This window comes from Scomber japonicus, chromosome 5, assembly GCF_027409825.1.
Source record: "Scomber japonicus isolate fScoJap1 chromosome 5, fScoJap1.pri, whole genome shotgun sequence".
In the NCBI taxonomy this organism is placed as follows: domain Eukaryota; kingdom Metazoa; phylum Chordata; class Actinopteri; order Scombriformes; family Scombridae; genus Scomber; species Scomber japonicus.
Window position 1 is genome coordinate 13,333,616 of NC_070582.1, and position 27,977 is coordinate 13,361,592.

The window sequence follows — 27,977 nt, forward strand, 5'->3', positions numbered from 1 at the left end:
GACCAGTGACAAAAAGACACAGGACTCACAGGTTCATGACTTCACAAAGTGTGAATTAATCCACAGGCCACGGCGTCCACTTCAGAAAGCTTAATCTAATCGTACCTGCACTGGCTGAAAATGATTAGTGCACAGGACACAATAAGTTAGAATTAAATTCTCTGTTTCTTATTAATTAGCACATTCCTGCCCTCTGCAGTTTGTTGGATCCAGCCTCTTATCATACCTGCATGGTCACTCCCTCTATCTTCTGACAAGCAGTCAATATTCAGACTCCCACCCCACCTCTCACATATGTCTTACTCACCTCCTGTTCTCCCTCACTGCTCAAATCTCTCAGCAATTCAGACACAAAGCTGAAGATGTCCTGGACATACACAACCCTCCTGGCGCTCCTCATTGTGCTTCTGGCACTTTCCTGTGAGTCTGATGCAGGAGAATGTGGCATTTGGTTCTCACTTGCATGTGGATTTTTATATCAGGAGTTTCTTAGCAGGGTATAGAGTGATTTTAGGTATTTCTTTTCTCTGACTTTCATGGAGAAGTAAGCATAAAACCTAGTTTCTGTGCTCCTGTTTTGTCCTCTGACTCAGTGTCTCCAGAGGCTGACTCTGCAGCTGTTTCCAGTGGCACAGGCAGTGCTAAGGATCCACAAGGTGAGGAGCTACTTCAGCTGCATCTCTCCCACTCTGCCTGCAGACAAAATCCTCTTTTTATCCTTTTATGTTGTGAGCTGAACCTCCTCCTCCTGCTTGCACTGCAGGTCCACTGAAAAAGATCTTCATGAAGGAGGCTGATGCCTCAAACTTCTTCAGACAGCGCAGCAGACGGGGCGTGAAGTCTCAGGATGAGATTAACGGTGAGTTCACTCACAGTTTGTTTTGTAGCACTAAACCTGGTCAGCCAAGGTGGTTTGTGTGGTTGAATGTTTGTGGTAACATGTGGCATCTGTGCTTCATTATACATGTAAACATTAATTCTCATTTCTTCACCATAATAATGTGATAATCATATTTATGATGATTCACTACAGAACCAATTATCTTAACACCTCATATAGTCCAATTTCAGCATTCAATATTATTTTATTCATAAAATATACAGTAGCTCATGGGTACTCACACTAGTATTTGTGGTTCATTATTATTAATGAAGTGAGTATAAGTGAAGGACAATGTGTGGGATTATTTGACTTCCCCAAAGTTATGAGTTTTTGCTACACAGCAAGAACTTTGTTGTAATTGTTACATCCTAAAACAAGAAGTCTCCCACATTTGAGAATTTCCCAGAAAGTAGTGTAACATAATACAGTAAACGTCTGCAGTAAATATCAATAAACTTACACTTGAATTAGGTGATATTATCAAACCCTACTCACAAATTTATTTCACTTATTTCACTTTCACTTATTGTTATAAGACAATAATATTGTGTGTCTGTTACGATGATCAAACTGAATAAAATCCCTAAGATGGAGATGAAGATGGATGGATCAAACATGGACCTAAGATGGATAGCTGCAGACTGAATGGACATGTGCAAACATGTTTATGGCAGTCTGAATGTTTTATGAGTGTGGCAGCCAGCACCTGTTAACTGTCTCCTGGACCTAGTTTGACCAGACACCACCTCCAGCACCTCCTTTTCTGCTGGAGGCTGCAGCAGGAGCCACAGGGAAGCATGGAGCTCCCTCACACACACTTCAGTGAAGACTTGGGAATATTCTCCTTACAAGTGTTGTGAAAATTCACATACTGTACAATGTTTGACGTTCTCAAGGGATTTAACATCACTGTTATGTGTAGTTCCGGCAACAGGAAGGTGAGAGTACACACAACACCAAGACCACTCTGAATTGGAGTTGTATAACAGGCTGTTGGTCTCTGAAAACATGTATGCAGTTATAGGAGGAATATAATGAATACAAAGCAGAGGACACACTGAAAAGACTGAGATGGACAAGTGAGTGGGAGAAAAACGAAGAAAAAAACTGGGACATAAATTGTGCTCACTTTGAAGAGCCTCTCCTGCCGCATAATGACAGAAGAGCACAATGTCTCGCTTGCAGGTGGATGAAATTTGCAGAGGAAAATATCTAAAATATGTATTCGCTGTTTCAGTAGGTGGCTGAAGTTTTTACATCTAAGTGGAGACATCAGACTCCAAACAAATGCTGCTGTTTGCCTTTGTGGGAGCCACAAGAAGCAGGCCAGCTGTGGTGTGTCAGATGAAGGAAATGATGGATGATTAAACCCGCTGTGCAGTATTTCTTAGGGAAAACAAGCCAAAAATAGTGGTTAGATGTTCTCAGCATTCATCCTATGAAACATGTCTGAAATGCAGTTCTGCTGTGAATCTTATAAACATCACATTTTGTAATTTACAGCCAAGTGACATGAATTCCCAACATAAATTCCAGCATAGATTTGCTCCTACTGCGTGCACAGACCTGCCCTGGGAATACCAGTGTAGGTCAAAGGTCATGACCGGACTTTGGAAAGGTTAAACCTAGTTTAATCTCAGCTGAAGTTTACTGCGGTCAGTGTATGCATTCCAACTGACACTAACTTGCCCACACATGACAGACAACTACGTTTATGTGTACTGATCTTCTTCATATGCCCAAACCTGCAGGTGAGAGGTCACAAGCAGGTTTTCTGAAATCCTTGGACCCATTCCTCTCTGTATTCGTATCAGTAGATAGTAGGATAGGTTCACAATGTTTCAAGGCTATCCTACCAAATCAAGCCTTTCATACTTTGTTTATTAGAGTTTAAAACTGTATTAGAACATTAGAGCCCAATCCAACAAAAGCTGAAGTGTTCCCTTTTATAGAAGGCATCTGAACTATTATATGAGTCACTGACAATGTAAACACAACTCAGATAAATCCCGATAATCTCTGACGAGATGAATAACACAGGCTCCTAACATAATTTGGTTTATGGGCCAGAACAGATTTGTGTCAATAACAGTACTTTTCTTCACCCATAGATTAAAGAGGCCACTGTTTATTGTGTGTGTGGATAAGCTATGAATTACATTTCTAGTCACGTAGTGTAACTCTGAAGATATGTTCATGTTTGAGTAATTTCCCGCTGGATGCGCGTAACTCTGTTAGCCCTCACTTACTAATAATCTGAGTCTGCCCTCAGATACAAACCTAAAACTGATTTAAAGTTAAACTGATTTATAAATCAAATGTATTCTTAAATGGATTAAAAGAAATACAAAAAATTTAAAAACATGAGTTGTGTTTTCACCGTGTGTATCTGCATGTACAATGTCGACACCTAATAAGCAGCAGTAAAGAAAAGTGGCCAATGGTCAACCCTAATGGCTAATGCCTGGCTTAAAGGATAAATTTACAATTTTCAAGGCTGCCTTCAAACAGTACTCACATACTCATGGGTGGATATCTGCTAGAGTTACTATACTATTTGAAAGAAATCACTTGATATCGCTCTTCACTGGCAGTCTGGACAGGATAAGCAATTAAAGCAACCAAAAATAGTTTCAATATATATCAGGTCCTGCAGGTACAGTATTAAGATGGACTTGTGTACCTGTTCTTTGATTTTTCTTTTTTTCACACATAAAGCTTGCTGGATCTAGTAAAACGGGTGACACATGATTCATTAGAGTTCTCTCTGTCACCAAGTTTTTGTGTCTTTGTGTCTTGGACACAAGCAGCTTTTGTGAATCACAGCTTCACCACAAATACCAGCTCCATGAAGATCACAAAAAGCTGCTTTTGTTCCAAAGCTGTGATTCAGTTCTCTGGTATTTTTAAAAGTTTCTGTTTGGTGATGTTCAGTAGTTATTGTTTCGAGAGAGAGTGTGTGTGTGTGTGTGTGTGTGTGTGTGTGTGTGTGTGTCTATACTTGTCCCTACTGAGCTCTTTTAGTTACCTCATCCCTTAAAAACTCCTCAATAAAACTGATCTTAGTATGGCTCTTTTTAAAGCTGGCACATACAGTAATAGTAATTGCACCCAACAAGAGCCTGAAGTCAGTTAATTAGTCCAAAATGTCTTTTATGTCAGATGTTTGGTCTGGCCCCTCTTCAACAAACAGGAGCCAGATTAATATGATTATCAAGTACTGAATCTTAAGTGTTCATATGTTTATTAATTCACCCTCCTTCTTCTCTTTCTTACAGCTGAGCACAGGCAGGTTCTGGCTGCAGATGAACGTAAGAGAGAGTTTCATGAGGAGAAGAGGAACGAGTTTGAGAACTATGCTGAAGAGGAAAATGATGGTATGTGAACTACTCATGTCTGATGCAGCTGAGAGAGAGATGACTTCATTCACTCTGTGAGCTTTCTCATAATCTTCCAGAACAAGATGAGAGGACCAGAGAGAGCACCGAGCAGTGGAGAGAGTTTCACTATGACGGGATGCATCCTCCACAAGAATCCAACCGTCACACCAACTGAGACCAGAGGGCAGTCAGAGAGGAGAGATAGCAGGATTATAAGGAAAGATCTTCTTACTGCACGGCAATGCTTTTCTCCGCACAGCTTCAGTTGAAATGTCTCAGCCACATTTGGGTTTGTTTTAAACTAACTTTGATGACACTGGCTTTATATCCTTATTGTTTGGGGTCCCACAGACTCCCCTTTATTTATATGAAGAAGTAAATACAATAATAATTAACATTTTCAAAATGTTCCTTTCAAATTCTGACCATATTTAATCCCACTATGTAAAAAATAAAATAAAATACTGAAGCAGTACCCTTCTCATTGCCACAAATTGGGTTACACATTTGATTTCATCAATGCTTTTTGATAAAGGTGACAAAAAATATTGTGATAATAAAATAATAAAATAGTTCATCATGTTTTATATATTAAATTGACTATTCATGGACAAATATACATTCTGTGAGTCATTCAGACAAACAAATGTACATATTGACATCACTCAATGTTTGAGGTCAATTGGACCCCAAAGAGGCGTAACTCTCTGTAAACTCAAAGAACAGAAATCAGAATAGACTTATTTAAATGTTATGATTTCAGTATCATTTTTATATGTTGAAATTCAGGGGTTGGGGTTTCGGGACAGCCACCTCCTGATTGAAAGTAATCTATAAATGATTACTTTATCTATATTAAGCTTACTGCTATCTTAACTATTATTTGAGTTTCAATGGATAATAGAGAGACCTTAGTATACATATAAGCTTTGAAAACTTTTTGGTTGTAGGACAGCATTTTGCACCAATTGGGGTTTAATACATGGCCGATATGCACATCATAATGACAATCTACTGTATTATCCACATTTTACAGCTGGGATCTGAGACCTCAGAAGGAAATAAGGTATCATTTTCTGTTTTCAACTTTTGAAACATGTCATCAGTTGAAAATCATGTTTAGATTAAATTCAAGTCATTAAGTATCTGTATATGTATAAGTGTAAGTATAAGTTTTTGGGCTGTTAAAAAGAGCCCAAGACCCCAAACAGAATATAAGGGTTAAATGGATGTGCAATGTTTTTATATAACACATTACCAGAAGCAGTGTGAAAATAATGTATGTCTCACACACACACATATATTTAGTATATAGTTACTATATATTTACTCTAACTTGTGTCAAAGAGGAAACGACACATGCAGCGTCTCTTTTTTTAATACACGAATCTCTACAACTCCAAAGCACATTTCTGCAGCAATATGTAATACATGCATACGGAGGGAATTTCACTGTTTCGTATTTTTGCTTTCTTTTGAAGTTTTTTTTTCGGAGGGGGTAAGGAGGAGAAAATACCAGGAAGATAAAAATAAACACTCAAGACTCAAGCAAACTGTGTTGTTGAGATTTGTATTTACAGTAAATGAAGGCTCAAAGTCCTCACCATTATTTACCACGACATTTCTTAGATAATTCAAGATGTCAAAGCCTTGACATTGGGCATGTTCTTTTTGGAGTGTTCCCCCCGCCCCCGCCCCGCCCCCAAGCATTCATGTTGAGTGACTTAAAATCAAATAGAAGTACCACAGAGAAAACACAAAGACAGATCCCTTCTCCACTCTGAGTAAAAGTCTCTAGACAGCGAGCAGGAGAGAGAGAAGGAGAAAGAGCCTTTCTGCTAAATTCAACAGGCTGGTATGAAAGCACAGTGATTAAACACAGAGTGAATGAGCTGTTTGAGACCAGCCACGTCATGAGCAGAAGCAGAGCAAGATATTTCAACTACTGAACTGTACACTACTGATTTGACGACTCTGCAAAGGGAGCAATCATTAGCAAGATACATTTGCATTCGTTTTGTCTCACATTTTTAATTTTTACTGCAGACATGAATGCACTGAAATTCTTTCTTTATATCCAAATATTTAATTCAAGTTTTTTAAAAAGGGAAACAAGTAATTTATTATGAATTTAAAGAAAGAAAACTAACTCTAACTCTCCCAATGGCACATTAGAATAATATGCAGTTTATGGAGGATTTATTTTTCTACTGCTCTAAACACCAGTGTCTGATCTCTGTGAGAGGGGTTTGGTTAGCTTCATATTGGAGCACATCCCTGAGAACTGGTCACAAAGCAACAACACATGGTTGCCCTCCTGTGGTCAAGGAGAACTTCACAGTCACATCAAAATTAGTTTATCAAATAAAACAGTGATTACAAATTAATAACTATTAGATATCGTATTTTTATCATTCAATGCAATAGCTTTTCAGTCCAATCTAATACACATTTACACATTTCTGCAAGTGTATTCTTACAAAAGTCATAATATATTGTAAGAAAATAAATAATCCAATACATTAGTGCAATGCACCTGCCCTCTCAGCGATCGCAGCCATGACTGAAGTAGCCTACATGGTCCAGCTCATATTTCAAGTCCACACACTTTAAAGCAAAGAGAAAACACATACGGTCATAAAGTTGGGAATTACGACCCTGTGAACCATTGTAGCAAATACCACAGCAAATTAACAAGAGCTGTCAAAACGACGAGAAGTTCAGAGTGCAGATGATGTCACAATTATTTACCATAGTTTGAAGCTTATATTTCACTTGCATAACAATCATTCCACTCAACAGTTCCAGGCAGGATATTTACACAAGGCATACAGTGGAGCACCCCATCTCAAGATGCTCACAGTCACAATTACAGCAGCTTCAATAAAGAGTTCCCTTTAGTGTGGCACTTTCCAGACACAGCTGCGTTTGTCTGCCAGACAACCACGATCCAGGCTGAACACGGCTTCCACAATAATATCTTCTGGTGTGGAGACACTCTGAGCCTCTCCCTCTCTGTACTGTACTTCCATGTCTGTAAGACAGTGGGAAGTGCTGAGCCATGGTAAATGGAGCTGAGCCGCTCCTCAAATTCCTCCCTAAATGGCAGAAACAGATGGGAGGCGGCGGGATGGGCAAACTGGGCAACGACGTTAATTCACGAGGCCTGGGATGGTTTCATCCCGTCTCAAAGCTCCGTGGTCTCCCAGCTCACCTCCCGCGGAACCTGGCGTCATTTAGTCCCCGTGTGGATGACAGTGACGGTGGAGGGTCGTGGCCGTGAAGGCTCTGCAACCACCGGCGGTTCCTCCCGTACAGGAGAAGAGGCATCAGAGTCTTGATTGCACGCTTTAACAGGAGATGGCAAAGAAGCTGCGGGAGAAAATATCATTTTTTTGTTAAATGTTTTGTTTCATGAGGAGGAAATATAGCCAATATTTGTTTGTTGGATCAATTTACTGTAGGTTTAAGTTTTTCATGGGATTTGCTGATAAGAAAATCACAGAAATATGACCAGACTTATCCAATTAAAGTGAGTGAAAAAGGTTCATTCTTCACCTTTGAAATAATACAAACATTACTTGTTTGTTTAAACGTTATGAAACCAACATTTACAGTAGAAAAGTGGTTGTAATTATAGAAATATCCCTGAGGAGAAACAGTAAAAATTATACTGAGCAATCTCCATGACAACTGAACAAACTCCAGACACTGAAGGAGATGGTGAAATGTGGTCAAAAGCTCCAGAAAAAAAACAGATATTGAGTTCTGAGGGATATGGTGAAGTCAGAGTTGTCAATCAAAACATATTGCAACTGCACAACAATATAAAAAGTTGGGTGATATACTGCTGTACTTGACTATAAAACAGCAAATGAACTAATTAAAATAATGATTATCTTTTATAATGGATTCATCTTTTGATTTTTGTGTAGTTTATTTATAATTGAGTCTATTTTCTTATGAAATACATACATCCCAAGGTTATGTCTTGTAATTGCTTGTTTTGTTCAGTCCACAATCAATATATATTCAATAACAAAGAAAAGCAATACAACAATATGTGTATGTATAACACATCAATTAATCAGCTCAGCTTAATATTAATAAGGTGTTATAACAGAGCTTAGTTTTTAAAGATCTTATCAAATGAAATGCCATTGGAGACGACATGACCATATGGCGGATGAGTCAAATTCAGTTTAATCCATTTAATTGAGAATGACACCTCAAGAGCTTTTAAACAGTTGCCAATTAGCAGCAGACTGAGCGGACTTCAGCTGAGTGCGGTACAGAAAAGTTGGATGTGTTCAGGTCTACAGAGAGTATCTGAAGTGTCACTTACAGTCCTTCAGGGAGAGCGGGGCGCAGTCCACAGACTGGCTTTTGACTCGGCTCTGTGGGTTGGACACGGAGTTGGAGCTGTTGAGACTGCTGCCAAAGCTGGTGCCCAGCTGAAGGCGCCTCATGTGGCGGATCACAGCTGTCGCATTAAAGGCTTGCTGTGGCGGCAGGGGAGAGAGGATGCACACAGACACATGTAGCACCAAAGACATGACACTGTATGATTTTACTGCTCAACAGGATACAGAATATTATGTGTTTACTACTAAAAGATGTTTGATTTGAAAGATCAAGTCTTGCTCACCCTCCATTTGCTTTTGGCAAAGTTTTTCCGCATCTGCCGACTGACGGATTCATGTATGTTCTTGCAGAGCGCGGTGCCTCCAGCGATCCTGAAAATGATTAAAGTCAAGTCCTTTTAGATTCATGTAAATAACATTTCACACATACAAACACAGCCCCACCACACTGATTTATATTTGTATGTGTAGCACCTTGGAAATCATACTCTATGCTGTTTTCCTATTTGCTCCCATCGTTTATTTTCATCCTGCTAAAACAGCTTTGATTAATGGGCTGAAGGTTTTGCAGGAGCTGTTTCACTTTCTGTCACATTCATCATGATATCTCTGTATGAAACCTTGTCAATGAAATCCATTTCTCTCTGTTATGACACCTGCTACTTGTGTCACAAACCACATATTTGTATCCGTGGGACCACCTGCTCAGGACCAGAAAGGCCCATTACCGGCTAACAGATTTATTCGTATTGGCCAGCTCAGCTGGAGGCGGCAACCCACACCAGCTCGCTCTCGCTAGCTCCGGCTCATGCCTGGCAAGACATCCTAATTGTTCATTAAAGCTTCCACATTCTTCAAGGATCCTTCAGGACGCCAGCCACTAATTGGCCGCCATTTATTCAGCAGATTTCTCTCTGAGGGCCGGCGGTGCTGAGCAGAGGTGGGTTCGCGGCTCGGAGCCATGGTGACAGATGACAGTGGGAGAACATGCTCTCCATGACAAATGCGTAAGCCTAGCAATCTGCGTCATACTGCTGTTTAATCACACTGAGATGTGTGGTTCCCTGTGATTGTCTGGTTGGGGTGCTGTGTGGCGGCTGTTAGTTTCTCACCAGGGGTGCTCAAGAGCCTGGTCACATGTGAACCTCTTCTCTGGGTCCTTCTCCATTAGGCAGCTGATGAAGTCTTTGGCTGTGGAGGGAGATGAAAAAGGTCAAGAGCACATCCAGCTGAGAACATGTTGAATACTTTGCCACAGCCGAGGACTAAAGATTTTATGCAATTTCATGATCATTTCTAAATACAATTTCTGGGAGAAAAAGAATTGTAATTTGGGTTTAATTTGAGGGTAAATAGAGTTCAGAGACAGCACTCATAATACATACCTGGACTTCTATTTATCAAGCTGCTAAAAGTTAAAGATTTTCATTCTTTATTCTTATTTACTAAAATGGACATAATAGACCTGCTGACCTTGGTACCTTACTGTAAACCCTTTTCTTGTATTATCTTGTCTTTTACTTTTACTTTGTGTACCAGCAGCAGCATTTCTTTCCTCCCCCACTTTAGTTTTGTGTTTGTTTCTATTTCAGCCATTTTTCAATCATCATTATTTACGCATCGATTCTTTATCCATTATAAGTGTGACTATGTAATGTTAATTAAAACATGTTGATTGCTGCTAAAGATATTGAAGATCCATTAATATTTAAGTGACTACACAGTGTAATTCATTATTCCTCACACTCAGTAAAGTTGTTTTCTTCTCAGTTGGCTCTTTAAAGCACTGAAGTGTAATTTTCACGAGTTTGATACAGTAAATATGGGCCGTGCTCAGCAATTATATCAGCAGGAACCAGGGAATGTTACAGCTGTGTAGAGTTTGTAGTTAATGCTATCCAAACATAATTTCAGTTAAACAAATACTAACATTTTTATTACTGGAAAAACAGACAGAGGTGCATGTAAGCCAAAGTAACAACTAATGTATTATTGGAATTTAAATTCTTTGCTGAACTGTTGGCTGAACTGTTGGCTTGTTAGTCATTTTCAAGTAGGAAAATGTAAGTTGTAAATTCAGCTGTCTAAAAACTTTGTCATGGTGCAATTAAATTAAATGATTTATTGAAAGTCAACCAATGGGACCCTATCACCAAATTATATATCCATTTTCAGGAACCTTCCTAAAGTATCTTATATTCCTTGGAAATTATTCAGAAACTTTGGAGCATATAAAATTAACTTTTACCAATTTTCTTTCAAACAACATAATATAATCACACACAAAAACACACAGTCCATCATAGCTCACCAGAGTCTGATATGTCATCCCAATACGGTGCGTCAAACTCATAGTCTGCCTTGAGAATCTGCTCAAAGAGCTTCGAGTCATTCTCATCATAGAAAGGAGGGTAACCGCAAAGCCTGAGAAGATGGATGATTACACAACAGTCCATGTGAGTGCAGTCATCCAGCTGATGTTAGAAACTTTAGCCTAAATCTAAAAAGGATTTGCTGTGGCCTAATCTCATTCACTGGCACTTAGATGTTTTCATATAGCATACAGCAGAAGACTATTCAGAGGGATTATAGAGACTACATGACTATTAAAAAAGGGATAAAATGGGACAAAACAGTTTATACTCGTATTATCTGAAATAAATCAACCTTAAAATCAGTAACATAAATCCATCCTGTGTTTTAAAGTTGTGTTTTTCATTATGAAACAGTATAAATAATTCCTTAGCCGCCGTCAGGCAGAAGTCTCTCTTGTGAGGACATCAGAAAATTCATCACACCTAACAAATGGATAACGACATCAGGGTTTTTCTTTTTGCTAATGAGCAACACCACTTTTCTTAATGACTTTGGCAGCTTCATGCAACTCGTTCTACTTTAAGTTTTACATGCGCTGTAGAATGAGAACAGCAGCATTATATTGTGAAAATCCTTCACACTACAATCTCAACCATCCAATAGTGTTTCAATATCAAAATGGAGTAAATTAGGATGTTGATTTAATTTAGTGTTGCAGCTAACAAGATATTTTCAAAGAGGTTAGTCTATAAAATCCCCAAAAAACAAAGATATTCAAGTTCACTATCATGTAGGACACTTTTGAATTTATAATCATTCACTTATGACCTGAAAAGCTCAAATTCCCATGATCAAATATTTGGATTTTTTGCAGGAATGCTGGCATGTTTCTATATTTTTGTTATTGTCAACAAATCCCATGAAAACATTAAAACGAACAATGTATTAGAGCGACTCTAAATACTTTCCAACTTTCCCAGCCAGTCTGTGAGCCTTCAGCCCCAAGGCCACCAGTCCCTAGTGAAGAAATAAATCTCAAACACATAGTTTGATTTTAATAAAGGTTCAGTTACTTCCTTGAACAGATGGGCACTGTATTTTTTAACGAACATGAAAACGTGACGAGTACATTTCCTGGGGACTACTTCCAGCTGTGGATATGTGGTACAAAATCATGGAGTGGGAACAGCAATGACCATGTTAATTGTAATGAGGAAACAGTGCAACAATGTGGCTCCTCTCTGTGTTTTTGAGCAACAACAAAGGTCTACAGCCATATTCAGACTAAATCAGACATTGTGTGGAGGTGTGGGTGTGTTCATTTGTGCCCTGGACACGTGACTGCTGTTAAACAATCAGAAAATAAAGTTTTATTGATCTGAATCACCAGCTCATCTCTACCACTGTTCCCTTGCTTCATTTGCTCTCTAGCTTGCTCCGCCACAGCTGCTCTCTTTCTCTTGTCTTTTTTAAAAGGAGTAGGGAAGCTGACAGCAAAGTCTAATTTTTCTTTTATCAAAGAGAAATCGCCTCCCTTCGTCCTAGTAACATCTTTACACTCCATCATGGCAGGGTTTTACAGCTCTGATCAGTCTGATCACCAGCTGTGATTGGCCACCGCAGTGTGACATCAAAAGTTGACTCTGCAGGTTGGTGTGATACCACTGCAGCCAAAACACCCACAGCCTAAACGCACTTCCCACCATCCAAATGAAAAGAATAACTGGTGTTTTTGCAGCTGTGCCAGATTTGGTCTGAATGCGTTAAGATACAGAGGAACAGACGACATCAGGCTCTGCACAGATTATACTTGCTAGTAGGATCAATTTGTTGACAATAAAAAATAAACACAGAATATCTCCAGCCTTTAAAGATACCAGTTACGGTTGTTTTTAGGATGTGATCATTAATCTAATCCTTTTTTTACTGCTTAAATTTTTAAATTCTGATCTCGTGACATATATTCCATGTAGCCTGCTTATGTAATACGTCTGCAAATTACTGTCTTAGCTGCCTATCTTGGTCAGGACACTCTTGATTAAGAGGTTTTTAATCTCATCTAGGCTTTCCGGATGGTTTTCAATCTGAGCAAGGATTTCCTGTTTATATAAAAGGTTAAAAAAAATACAAGAAAATCAAGCTATCAAATGCACAATATAAGTTTCAGGAAATTACTGTATTTATGTTTAATACTCACAAAATATAAGCAATGACCCCGATAGACCAGCAGTCCACAGCTTTACTATAGGGCTTCTGTGCTAAAACCTCAGGAGCTGCAACAATGACATCATATTAAAACATGGTCAGAAGAACGAATATTCATGTAGTGAAAATATGCATACAGTTTTAGTCCACACAGTATGACACAACGGCTGGAGAAGAATGTGAATGTTTGGTGGTTTGCCTGCAGCAGATGGCCAAGATTAACCTGTGGCTACTGGCAGATTAGATTAGGTCATGTTGTTGGCCAACTAGCGCATCTAATTATCTCAGAGTTTCTTTCCACCAAAGCCGGAGCTCAGAGGACATGCTCACCCACATATCCTGGAGTCCCACAGGCCGTGGCCATCACGTCACCTGTTCCCTCCATTTTGGACAGGCCAAAGTCACTGATCATGATCTTTGATTCATCGTGAGGACTGAAGTAAAGCAGGTTCTCAGGCTGAAAAGGAAAGGAAAGAGTCACAAAGTTTGCCTTTATGTATTCAGCTGTATTGAGCTGTGTGGATTCATTTTATTTATCCAAACAATGACATGTCAGACCAAATATGAAAAAAAAGTCCCTTAGATCTGAGGGAGATTTCTGGCTCATTTAGGAGGCTTTATCAGTTTTACTAAGAAGGAAAATCCCCAACATTTAACCTCTGTGGATTATCCATGCCAAGGGAACATCATATCACACACTGGTAAATAACATCCCCTCTTAGTTTGACCTCAGAGTTCTCTTGGACAGGTAGCAATACATTTTCAACTTCTGTGGTATACACAGCCTATATGAATGAATGATACAAGCTGGGATACCTTTAGGTCTCTGTGGACTATTCCCAAGGAGTGAAGGTAGTTGACTGCATCCAAAACTTGTCGAATGAGCCGACTGGCGTCCATCTCTGTGTAGAAGCCCTTCTCTACGATGCGGTCAAACAGCTCACCTCCAGACACACTGTCAGCACACAGAGAAGATAAGAGAGAAATTATTATATATCCATTCACTTTAATAGGTATACCTGTGCAATCTAATGTAATCCAACAACTCTGCCATAAATTCTACTTTTATGAAGCTTATACATTATCAGTTTTTGTTGACATTGTCATTCAGAAAGGTAATAATTCTATCCTAGGTTTATTATTGAGGTCATAGTCGGTGGTAGTGGTGTACTAGGGTGACCTATAATGAATGGTGTTTCTAATATTTTGTCCACTCCATTAACACAGATTTGGATTAGTACAAGAACCCAAATGTTAACAGTAATTTTATGAGGATTTTGTTTGTTTTGCTTTAGTGGTAAAAGGTCGGAGTGAATCTGCAAGTTCACTGTGTGGTTGAGTCAGTCTGTGTTGACAACTTCTTTGATATTTCCTAACGCAGTTTTCAGAAATGTTTTCATATGTCGTAATGGTTTTTGAGACTTGTCCTTTTGCCACACTGTGTAACTTTGCAACGTTTCACACGGATGCACAGGCGATTCTTCTCAACTACTTTAAATCACTATTAAAAAAATGCAGCCACACAACAAGTGATTCATATTAAGCTGAACATCAATTATGAGCGCTTGCTTTCACAGGCGGCGGGCAATCATAAGTTTTATAAATGAGTCTTTGAAGGCAACATTATGCATCTTGCAGAGGTACAAAGAGGCAAGATAATCGCTGTCTAAATTGCTGGTGCATTAGTCTTGAACACATTATGTAGCGAGGGGAAAGGTCACGGAAATGACGACATATTGTACGCAACACAAAAGGAAAACGGTAAAGTCAAAGTGGAATAGCTACCACATGTACCACTTCACACACACTGCCTAAAATAGACTCAAGATATTTGCTACATAACAACAGTAACAACAGCCTTAAAAGTCACCATTATGCCAGATCAACAACTCAACACTGTAAGAGCTTAGTTTTGACATTTTGGGGAATACACTTTTACTTTCTTCTCAGAGACTGAGATGAGAAGGTTAAAGACCACGTTCACATCTTTGCAGCACAAAGATAAAAAACAAGGGAAACCAGCTGGCCTCTGTTGGAAGGTAAAAAAAATCCATCAAACATCATCTTTAAAGTTCACTAGTTAACATGTCGCATCTGGTTTGTTTAATTAGTAAAGAACTGAATCAAAACCATGTTAAGTGGTCTTTTTATAGGAGTTTATGAACTGCACCATTTCTTGGTAGGGAGCAGTAAATCCCCACTAGTTTCCTGGAAAACTCCTGGTGATTGTTCTACTAACAGTAAAAATATCCAAAGTTGTGACTGTGTTTCCTGATCCAATGAAACATGGTAGCCTGCAACTGATAAATGGAATAAATGGCATCTATATAGCGCCTTTCTAGTCTTTAAACCACTCAAAGCGCTTTACACCGCATGTCAACATTCATCCACACACATACGCAAGGTGCCGACCTCATCAGTATATTTAATATAATACTAATACTTAATATAATCTAATGCTCATTCACACACATTGATGGCACAGCCTTCGGGAACAATTTGAGGTTCAGCATCTAGCCCAAGGACACTTTGACATGTGGACTGGCAGAACTGGGGACTGAACTGCCGATCTTCTAATTAGTAGATGACCTGCTCTGAGCCACAGCCACCCCTGTAATTTACATGCTGTATGTGCTTGCTTAATTTGTATGATGTAAAACTAAACATGTCATGATCAGCAATATTTGTCTACTTTTATATTATTTTATATCCTAACAAAAAAAGGTGTTTATATTTCACACATGACACACTGGCTATCTGGAAAGGTTATATAATCTAAAAATACAAAGCATGACATGCAGCATTTTTTCATTCAGATGGTTAAAAAGGTCTTTTAGGATTCTGGAAAAATCTTGATTTTTAAATTTTTTTTAAACAGATGCTAATTTCTGTGACTCAAATGTAACATGAGAGGCACAAACTGGGGCTAGTCTAGCACATGATCCGTGTGTAAATGTAAATCTTGTTTTAACAACATTTCAGGTATTAGTTAGAGAGCTTTAAAGGTGGAAAGTGTTTGTCTTAATTTTAAACAGAGCCAGGTTAGTTGTCTCCTGTTTCCAGACTTTATGTTAAGCTAAGCTAACAATCTCCTTGGTCCAGCTTCACATATACAATGCAGGTATGACTTGTACATCTTTAAAGCATCGCTGTATTCAGTCACACATTCAAAAGACCTCAAGGATATTACAGATGCTTATTTAAGCAAAAACACAATGCATTATCAAAATGACCAGCCAAACAGGAGCCAACAGCTGACCTACGCACAAACAGTGTGGTGGGATGATGCACTTACAGCTGCATTATGAGGTACAGGTGGTTCGAGCTCTCGTAAATGTCCTCCAGAGCCACAATATTTTCATGCTTTATCCTGGAGAGAAAAGAGAGAAAATTTAGTTTGCTTGCTGTCAGCCTCTGTTCATATGAACACAGGCCACTAATGAGGTGCAATTAGCTCATTCTTGTTGAAATGATGCCCTGCCAACTGAAAACGAATCGTTTCTTTTTTTTTGCTCTCTGGAAAAGCACCCGGCCTACATACTCTCTTGTGTGTTTGTGCACATGTGTATGATATCAAAACAGAACCTGGCAAAGAGTATGTTTCACACAAAGCAGACTTGCAAGGGAGAAAACCTTTTGTATGTGAAGGAGAGCAAAAGAGGGAGGTGTGGGGGGGTTTTAAAGGATGCTAATCAATGAGTCATGAAGCGGCAACCCCCGTCAGCAGGAGCACCTGAAGAAGATATTACAGGGTGAACTGGGAGTCTGTGTCCAAGCAACCGACAAGGTTTTAGTAAAAGAAAAAAGAAAAAAGAAAAGAAAGAAAGAAAAAAAGGCCTCTGCAAGGAGATATGCAGATGACAGAGCGTGTTCAGAAGGGCAGGTGGCTGAAAAAGAAAAGGCGGGGGTTGAAAAGGAGGAGGCGGGGACATTCTCAAAGGACCAAACAACCTTCACAACTTCCTCTCAGAGTCCAGAACGAAAATGAGGTTGAAGTCTATGGTCTGTTAGACTAAAACAGAAGTAACGAGCACCAGGAGGAGGTGGCCAAACAGAGAGAGAAAGAAGAAAAAGCGGAAGTTAAAGGATAGCAACTGTAACTAGGCAACTACACCCAACAACTGATCTGCTCAATTCTAGAGTGACTGATAACCAAACTCCACAGGGGAATTACCCATTGGGCCCAGGAAGAGGATATAGTGTCACCTGGTGTCAGCACAATCCTATCATACCCCGTGTGTACACAGTGAGCACCTAAAATAGTGACATAATGGATAGATCGGATTCGACAAGGAAGTCACTAAAGCCTGACAATGCTAAGAGGCACTGGCATCCAGACTCCGGAGTCATTACTCAGCGGAGAGGGAAAGAGAGACACACACACAAGCCTCCCGGAGGATGACACAAGGTGGTGACCCTTTTTAAAAGTGGCGTTCTCCTTCTTCTTCGTCTTCTGCAAACCCCCCCCCCCCCCTGGCTCGGTGGCATGCGGTACCTACTTCCTAAGCACAGCGATTTCATTCTCGATGCTCGTCTCCTTCCCCTTCAGCGCTTTTTTCGGGATGCACTTGATTGCGACCATCTTTCCTGTGACCTGCTCCCGAGCCATCACCACCTCGGAAAACGCGCCGCTGCCAGAGCAAGAGAAAGAAAGAGAAACATGTTAGCTTGCTTTAATACGTCCTCGGGCAATATTGAGACAGAAAACCTATCCCCGATGAGTAGATAGAGGGCACTCAGAGGCAGACAAGCCAAAGTACACAAACAGCATATTGTGAATATTTACTGAGAACTGGCAAAGTCCCTGACTGTGGTCAAGAGCCTCCTGTGTTGGCTTACGTCTGATGCTCGTGTGCAGCCAAAAGCACAGCAAACACTTTTAAAACCTCTAAAAAACATCCATTTAGGGTAGCAGATAGCATGTCTTCCTTGGCCATCTGTCTACATACATGAGCGCCTTAAAAAACAAATACGGAATTAAGCGAATATTTGCTCAAGCAATCTGTATCGGTTGCTATGATACCACATCCAGTCTACCTTAATAAATCTCACTGAGCAGGCAGCATGATTTACCCCCCCACCTTATTTCTTCTTCTTGTTTTCATTACACACCTTCACAGGCACCCTCATGTGAAAAAGGATGGATGATGTGAAACTCTGTGGATCATGTTTGTTAGACTAGCTCAACTGATATAATGTTAAAAAACTAAACTAGTCTTTATCAGCTGATGACAGGAGTCAAAATGTGTCGACACGGGGAAAAAATATGCTAAGCTGAGCCCTTTATAATTACATTTTTTAAGTTTTCAGAGAGCAAATACACCATTAAAATTCCCTAACCCTAACCCTAACCCTTAAATTCTTGATCAAATCTTCTGCTTATGTGTAGTTTGTGTTTTTTCCACTGACTTTCCACTGCTTTAAAATGACTTTTTCCCCCTTTTGTTCCTTTTCTCGAGTTTTTAACCTAAACAACTGACATGTAGCTACTATATTTTATTGATATTTTTCAAGTTAAGTGAACATGTTAACATTGGCTTGTACAGCAACAACTTTCAATTACACATACAATAGGTTGCATCTTATAGGCCCATATATAACATTCATTTTCTATAATATTTCACACTTGTTTACATTGCAATCTCAGTAAAAGGTAAATTTTTCTATAGTTCTTTGTTGACAATTGGGTAACATTTTATTCTACAGATTCTTCATTTTATCCTGAAAATAAGTGTGTAATTTTCATTTTCTCTGCAATCAGTACCTTCAAGGAGACTTTCATCGGAAACTACTAGAAAATCAGTGAAGAAACCAGTGAAAATATAAATAGTTACTGACAATTTGAGTCAGTTGTCCTTTTTTGGAGGATTTTACTGCTGCCCTTTCTGTGTGATGGTTTTCTTGCTCGCTGCAGAAAGTATTTTTAAGACATATTACTACTGTGTCAGAGGTTTAAACAGGGATTCAGGTATAATGTGACAACGAGCACTAGACCTCTATTCCAAAGGTTTTAATTATCTTTTCATCAGTGTCTTGCCAATATGAAAAAAAAAGTTATAGAACAAGCTTCAAAAATGGCTGTCACCTGCCTCCTGCATGTGCTTTGCCCCTTTCAGACATGAGGTTTAATTAAGTAATAAGTGGCTTGTTGGAAGAACGTCAACGGTCATACAAAAGTAAAACTGATGTGGAGAAACACACCAGAAGTGATTCACCATCTTTCAAAGAGCAAACCAGCTAACATGAAAGGGTCCATTATGTTCTCAAAGTGTAATCAGTTCCTCCCAACAGGCTCTAAACTCAGTGCCGCTCACTGCACTAAGTCCCACCATGGCCATCAAATCCACGCTAATCCCTCACTCCATCAGCCCGCGGGGGGGAGGGCACACAAACACAGACCGTGCACAAACACACTACCTGCTCACAAAGCCGGGCCCCAGGTGTGATGAGGTGGAACACACCGCGAACAAACAGAACTGAGACGGCTCCAAGCATACGCCCTTCTGACTTTGACCTCATTTTGACACATGATGTGGGACACTATGTAAATTTAAGGGCTTGTGGAAGTGAGAGCTGATGCACTACTTGTGGCGCCCGTTACAGCACTATCTTCCCACAGCAGCTGTTGCCGTGAGGACAATGAGCATCATTTCTATTCAGCACATGCGACTGGTTTCTACAGCTGTGTGGACATTAGGAAAAGCACAAAATTCCTCCACCGGTGGCACGCTCAGCCTGTCGAGCAAAACTCTCTTGCACGGTTTTGAAAGCATGCTTTCTGCTTTCTGCAGCATGAGATCAAAACCACAGGAACTCACTTAGAGGGTGGTTAGAGCGCATAGCACCATTTCTGTCCCCCTTTTTCACAATGACAAGTAGCAACATCACTTCCTGTGAATGACAGCATGACAAAATCCAGCCCTGAGACTTCACTCTTAGTGTCGATGCATGAAGTATAAATTACACTGCAGGTTCTGATCACATTTATTTTTATTAATTCATAATTCACGTGAAAGGAAAGGTGTGATGTCTGCTAAAGACATGCATATGGTGACGCTAGCACCCATATGCTGTTTTTGCACATGCACATATATAACACAAATATACAGTCACACATCCACCACAACTATCACACATAACTCAACAACCTATGAGGCTACCAGCACACCAAATTGATCCCTAGAATAATAATCCTAGATGGGATCTGCAGCAGCATTAAGTGATGAGAGGCAGCTCCATCTGAATTGGACCCTTGATTGAAACTCATCTCAATCTATTACGCAAGATAAATATGATTGTATGGCTGCGAAAATGTTCCTGACCCAGTGTCACAGGCTGCACAATCAAGTCAGCACACTGACTCGCTTGGCTGAATAATAATAGTTGAATATTAAGTTCTTCCCAGAGCAACAGAGCTCCATCTTCATGGTTCTTGGATGACAGTATGAGCTGTGTGTGTGTGTGTGTGTCACACAACACCACCGCACTATGCGCAGGATGGCCAAGCCAAACTGGCTGACTAACGTGAAATGTGAATGTGGGCTGTTCTCTCTGTGAAACCAGCGGCTAATGCTGCAGATGCGAAGCAGGCACTGCATGGAAATATCACCCAGAAAACTTTTCCAGGCCGTGACCTCAGCTGGTCCTCCATGGTGATTATGAAATTGCAGGATACTTAACGGAAAAAGGTTTTTTTATTTTTGACAGAGGGGGTGGGGGTCTCAACAACTGAGGCTGGCTTATTGACATTCAGAGGCGATGCATGTATTGTGCTGCTGAGTAATCGCCCTGAATCATCTTGTGTAAGATGCATTACAGCAGCCCGTTATGCAACATATGGGATGGAAAAGTCAGAATTTAATAATCCAGGTAGAGATACTGCCATTGTAACCCATTGTGTTCAAAGTCACCCTTTAACTGTGCAATGACAGCTTTTTATCAGAAGTGATTATCTGAGATGAAGGGATGCAAGTAAAGTGGAAGTGTGGAGATTGTGAAGGAGCAATGATGGGAAAACTGATATTTTTTATGTGTATATATATATATATGTATATATATATATATATATATATATATATATACATACATACATACATACATAGTTGTGCACATTTATAACACAGGTTCCTGAAATTTGGGTATCACAGAGTTGCATTGCCCGAGGGGAATTTTACAATCACACAAACACTTATTTTTAAACAGACTTCACACCACCATCTGCTCAGCTGTGATCTGCTACTCTGTCTACAAAGAGTTTTATAAACTGGAGTGTCAGCTACACAAATTCAGTGAAAATGACACTTTCTTATCTCAGGCATTACTTCCTGATTATCATCATTATTATAATTATCATTATCAGGAAAACACTGATAACAAACACTGGGTGATACTGGTGGCTTTTCTCCAGCAAGATCACTGTTCTTGGATTACTGTAATGCATCTTTATAATGGAAATGGTGGGAGTCGTATTTAGATCCTTAAATTAAATAGGAAAATGTGGCGTTGTCACAATATACAAACCCCTAATTAAAGTAACTTAAATATTGTCCATGAAATTACAAAAACTATTTTAGAGGCAGGAAGTCCCCCTTCAGTGTTATATAGTATTGAATCATTCTATTAGTTCAGTAACAATTAAACAGCATTTTACAATGTAGCTATGGAACAATACTTACAATGGAACTAATTTCAACCATATTAGATGCTGGTGGGTAGTTTAATAAAAGCTAATCACGTGTTCTTTGTAAAATCTGAATCTTTACAGTACAGAGCTGAAAGTATTGCAGGAATTCTCCTTTGAAAGAAAAATAAGGTGCATTTTATAATCAATTGATAGTTTGAGTCATTTTTCCCAATCAGAAAGGTCAAACATAGGCTGCTTTTCTTTGTATCTATCTACAAGATACATCTATCTGAAGGTGAACTTAATATTTTGGGGTGTTGCTTGGACAAAACAAGAAACTTCAAGATAGGTTTAGGAGACCCTGGTGGCCATTTTTTTTCTATTTTCAATTACAATCAGTAAATGAATGATGATTGATCTGCAATCTAAAATAATCCATCCATTTTCTTTACTGTTTATCCTCTAGAAACCAATCTCAGCTGACATTGGGCAAAAGGCAGGGACCTGGGATTGGTTGCCAGTCAATCACAGGGCCAATATATAAAATGGCGACAGACTATCACTCACAGCTACGGGCAATTTAGAGTCACCAATTGACGTAACCTGCATGTTTTTGGTCTCTGCAGGAAACTGGAGTACCCAGAGAGAACCCACGTAAGTACAGGGACAACTCAACATGGAAGACCCAAAATGGCCGGTGGGTTTTAACGTAGAACACTATTATGAATAAAGTAGTATTCAGGTAAAGCATCATAAAATTGTTCTTGAGTTATTTTCCACCACTGTATAAATGTGAGGTCATACATTTAATTGTGGTTCGTTTCTCTTTGGTGCCAGACGAGCAGCATTGGTTTTCTGTCCTTCCAGGTAGTAAACAGCATTGATCAGGTGCTGCAGTTAAATAAACTCCAGCAGCTCTCGTAGTCCCAATGACTGGCCCTGATGGGAACCATTACCCAACGACACACCGGACCTGAGGCCACTTTCCAGGAATGTGCACTTTGTGTTCATCACCAGACCGATGATTAAAGAGAGAACGATGGTCAGTTTACAGACTGATAAACTAAAATACAAAAATATCTGACACTCCAGGGACATGTCTAGCATGAAATCCGCCCGAAGCCACAGATCAGACAGTCAGAGAGAGGCTGAATTATTTTAATAAGGGTGATTACTGCATCCTGTGCACTGATACAGTCTGGTACAATTCAACCCCTGAGTGCCCTGGATGGCACACTGTGGCTCTGTAGGCATTCACTGTGCCGAGAGGGACATAAATACAAATAGAAACTCAGGAAATTACTATGCATTCAACACACTACGCATTATTTCTGTGAATTATTGGACTCTCCATCAGCAGCTGCCGTGACAAAGTATCTCCTCCCACAGCGAATGTAGCTGGAGGACAGTGGTGGTGGGAAGTGGAAGGTAGCATCATCTTCAGAGGCAGCAACCAAGGACTTCCATCCTCCTAGTTGCCTAGCTGCCATTTCACAGCATTCAAGCTGCTTTCAAGGACCAAAGTAGTCTCTACACAAGCTGTGTTTCAGGATGGGATCAATGGAGGCAGCGACAGTCACTTAAATGCATCACAGACGAGTCAGAGCTTCGTCAGAGCCGGGGTCAGCTGCAGATGCCTGATAATTCATTCATATCAAACTCAGAAAGACTCCATTTGAACATTACAGGCAATAACATGTAAAAATAATGACAGAGATGTGTTTCAGGGGCAACAAGTGACATGAATGAGTCAGCTCCAGCTAAGCTCTGTTTGGCCCTTCAGTGGAGGTAAATAGAGGACAACTACTGCACTTTAATCTCAGAAAGTGGGATTCTGGAAAAGCACGACAAAGCACTTAGTAGGAATTCAGATGAAAAGCTTTTTAGCCACTACATCTAAATTAATCAAGTATGTTGCAGAGCCTGACACATACTCACAATACTGACAGTGATATTTGAGGGTTTAAAAATCCACTTGACGTTCATTCTTTTGTTCTACGTGAACATATAAACATTCTGGCATAAGGACTATAACGATGTTTTTTATGTCAGGAGATTGAATTACTATGTGTAAAGTGAAAGGGGGTCACATGTAGTGATAAACTCTACAGAAATGTATAATCTGACCTTGCAGGTGCCCTCAGCTCTACTGAGTGTCTTTCAACTTATTGTTCTGGTTTTCCAGCCTTCAATTTTAACATTTAGGTTCACGCCATGTGCTCTCACTGCATCATTTTCAGCCACAACAGGCAGCTGTTTCAGCCCCCACTTTGCACTTCTTGCCGAGCATCTAATGGCAGACAAACAAAGTTAGCAACTTTTAGGGCTTAAAAATAAACTCCTCCTTCAGACAAACAATGCAACAGAGAAACAGCTCAGAATTTACCTCAAATGTGCTGTATCTTTGGCATTTCTTTCCTGCCTTTTGTTACTTATGAGATGACAAAGATACAGCTAGTCTGCACTAAGATAATTCCAGGATTTATCAGCTCATCTAACTTATCGTTAAGGGGTTAGTTGGTTTTTGTTGACACTGCAAGTGGTAAACCTGCCTTATGCTGCACAGTTATAACATTTTCTCACCCTGATCTCTGAAGGTCCTACTGGCACAGGTTACTTAATTTGCTTCCACAGACTATCAGCAGCTTATGGGTCTGAAATTAGCCGCAAGGGAAGTGGACAGGTAGGAGAACTGGGTTTTAGTAGCAAAGATCTCATTAGCTCACAACAGCTAACGTAAGGAAACACGGGCCAAGAAGTGTGGCCAGAGTATTACTGACACTGCTACAGGCCTGCTGCTCCCAAGTACCTATCAATGTCCAGTCAGTCATCACGTTGACATGCAGACTGACCTCCAGCTGCTGCAATCGAATCTTTCCTCTTTGTAGCATGTTCACATCAATATGCAAAATTAAATATTAAATATCCTGATGTTTTGGAAAGTCACATTTGGCAGTCAAAACTACTGAACGTCAATATTTACCTCGACAACTGTGTCTCTCACCATCATTTCATCTCAGGGATACAGCATTGACGGAAAATGTATTCAGATCCTTTACATAAGTAAAAAATAAAAGTAAAATTTTATATTTTACCTATGTGAGAACATAAAGTTATTAACAGCAGATTGTATTTAAAGAATGAAAAGTAATTGTGCACCGAACAAAATGGCCCCCAACAGTGTTATACTCTAAGATTTGATTTGATAGATATGAGTGATTTTAAATGGTGGAGGTAAATCTCATTTTATGCTGCTGGATACGAGTTTAATCAATAACAATGCAGCATATTTGATGAGCTCTCCTTAGGTTTGGTCAATCTGAAAAGCAACTACTGTCAGATAAATGTTCTTTTTTTTTGATTTAGCAATAGACAGACAGGAAATATGGGAGAGAGAGGGGGGTGGGACATGGAGCAAAGGACCTCCGGCCAGGACTCGAACCGGGGTCGGCTGTGTATATGACATGCGCTCTAACCACTCCACCACCTACGCGCATGTTAGTACTGCTGCAACTAAAAATGATTTTCAATACCAAATAATCTATTGATTATTTTCTCGATTACTTGAATAGTTGTTCTAAAAATGTTTCACTGTTTCCCAAAAGCCCAATGTGACGTCCTTAAATGTCAAGTTTCTCTCCAAACCAACAGCCCACATCCCAAAAATAGTCAGTTTACTGTAAGAGAAGACTACATGACCAGAAAATACCCTCATTTGAGGAACTAAACCAGAGAATTTCGACCAAAACTGCACTGGTGAAAAGTATAGTGTAAATAGTCAAGTATGAATGCCTTAAAATTGTACTTGAGTAAATGTTGTTGAGGTGTGTGGTGAGCTTTGTTTGGCATGAGGAAGCTGTAGAGAGATGATCCCTCTTGGGCACTGATGGGAAACCTGACGAGGAACCTACAGTTAAAAGGAGGAGGGGATAATCTATGTCTCTTCCTCTGGCCAACAATCCTTCCTCGTCCATTATTAATCCCCAGCCAAAGCTGCAGGGCTGCTGGGTGGCCCTTTCTGCCCCAGGTGGCCTGTTGTGAACCCTGCCGTGCAGTAATGACTGTTCAACAAGGTACTCCCTGATTAAGACACACATGAACTAGTAAATGGGACTTACTTAAAGTCAATCACAACGTGTACATGTTGCTCACATACAATATGCAACATGAGTGATATGCATTGGGTCGTGGGCGAGGGACCTGGCCATTATGTGGACAGAAAATCATGATGATTCACCGGTGTTATTCAGAAACTCTTCACACATAAATGAAAGCCTTGGGGAAATCAGAACTGCCTCCAGGTAGGAACGTCTGACTGTTTAGTACAATAGCTTAAGTGCCAAGTGTGCTTTATGATTCACCGATCCGTAGGAGAATGTTATCATGCTACTAAGTCAGAAAAAACACCAGTCTGCAGTCACACTGGGAAGATTAGAGTTTCACAAAGTTGAATAATCATGACAGCAAAGATGACTCTGATTGCTCAAAGTTTACACAAGATAAAGCCGCATATCTTGTATCAGAAAACCACAATGTGCCTGTTTTACCGTTTATGAATGACTAGCTTCCTTTTTAGCTACAATCACTCTGACGAAGGGCCATTTTTTGTCCAGCATGATGCTAGTTTCTAAGGCCAAACTAAAAAAACAACAAATATATTTCCCAGGGGAGACTCCTTCCTCGACACAGGCCTTCCCCAAAGCCCCAACAACACAAACATCACCACATTAAATTCCTCTCCGCCAAGAGAGGAGGGACATGACTGTAGGGGACAAAGCAAGCCAAGAAAATGAGAAACACACTCTATTAAATGTGCGATAGCTTTCAAGCTCAGCACCTTGCAATCCATCCACAAGATTAACTACTCAAGCCTTTATTTTGCGTCCTCTCATAACAGCGTGACCTAACCTTGACCACTCTCCTTTAGCAGTTTTAGGGAACACTTTCTGCAGCATAACTTATTCAGAGGAGAAAAGCCATGAAGTCAAGCAGCACTAACAGCGGACCAAAATAAACTCTGGAATTTGTCTGTGGTCCCAGGGCCAAGAAAAAAAACTTAAGCGGCCCCTTAAACTACAAGAACAGACGAATATGTGTGACAGTGGGATGAATTCATAAACCCGGACATAATGTTTTAAAATCTGCTTTCCTGTTTGAGGAAGTCTGGAGCACAAGAATCCATAAAGTCACCACAGATGGTCCTTTCATTTGGGAGGGAGCTGATTTCATAATTTGTGTATGCAAATGTGAGCCCTGTCTTTGTCACAGTTAGGTCTTACAAAACGACGCCAAAATAAATTTCTGCCTGCACAAATCTCACAAGGTCGTGTTTCATCTCTGATTTGATCTTGATCTGTGGGAAGATTTTTTTTTTAAAAGAAATATGATGCAGTAGTTTTTTTTGAATGAACAGTGACACAAGGAGAGGCATCCTGTAGCTATGACTTCACACATTGTGTCTCATGAAGTAGGGCAGGGTTATATATTGATACTATATTGATATTGTGATATCTGACTAGATATAAGTGTATTTTCCTGGTTTTAAAGGCTTCATCAGAGCCACTAAGTCATTAGATCCACATTACTGATGATTATCACAAAATCTAAATTTGTAAAAGCACCAATAGTCATCCTTACTTACTAGTCAATCCTTAATATCGAAGTACTCGATCAAAAAATATCGTGATATTCGATTTTGTCCATATCGTCCAACCCTAATTAAGTAGAAGCATTATTTACACTCACTGAACAATTAACTGAGGATAGTCTTGATTGGATTTTAACTCGTGTCTTTTAGCCAGGCTGTAACTTAAAAAAAAACCAACACAAAGGCCCTGCCTCTGTGTGTCACCGTCAAGCAATTCTCAGTTAATTCAACAAATATTCAACAGCTGTCAGTCGGTTTCTCATTTCCGTTCAAACGACACAATGTATGATGGTTGTCTGTCGCTAAATCGCACAACTGGATACAAAGTTTGTCGTCGCCTGCACGGCTGCGTTATCTTGTTACTCACGTCCCAAGGACTTCCTTGAAGTCAAATATCTTCTTGATATCATCGACGTGCTTTTTCCAAGATCCATCGCTGGACTCGCCGTTTTCTTTCGCCATTTCGCAGCGGGGTGGTGGAGGTGGAGGTGGAGAGGTGGTGGTGGTGGGGTGAGGGGACAGAGGAGAGACGCCGGAGGAGCTCACCACAGTCGTCTGC

The 27,977-nt window shown here is 39.9% G+C and overlaps 2 protein-coding genes across 2 annotated transcripts; one reads left to right on the forward strand and one right to left on the reverse strand.

Moving 5' to 3' along the window:
- Nucleotides 1-362: 362 nt before the first annotated feature.
- ucmab (upper zone of growth plate and cartilage matrix associated b) lies at nt 363-4,438 on the forward strand. The gene is made up of 5 exons (XM_053319870.1): nt 363-420; nt 594-656; nt 764-859; nt 4,162-4,260; nt 4,341-4,438. The coding sequence occupies exons 1-5, from the start codon at nt 363-365 to the stop codon at nt 4,436-4,438; spliced, it is 414 nt and encodes a 137-aa protein (XP_053175845.1).
- Nucleotides 4,439-5,660: 1,222 nt separating this feature from the next.
- LOC128358404 (calcium/calmodulin-dependent protein kinase type 1D-like) lies at nt 5,661-27,968 on the reverse strand. The gene is made up of 11 exons (XM_053318662.1): nt 27,786-27,968; nt 17,648-17,779; nt 16,444-16,518; nt 13,965-14,103; nt 13,479-13,605; nt 13,141-13,216; nt 10,939-11,051; nt 9,740-9,818; nt 8,912-8,999; nt 8,609-8,765; nt 5,661-7,635 (listed from the first exon to the last, which is right to left on the reverse strand). The coding sequence occupies exons 1-11, from the start codon at nt 27,878-27,880 to the stop codon at nt 7,496-7,498; spliced, it is 1,221 nt and encodes a 406-aa protein (XP_053174637.1). The 5' UTR covers nt 27,881-27,968; the 3' UTR covers nt 5,661-7,495.
- Between the last annotated feature and the right edge of the window lie 9 nt (nt 27,969-27,977).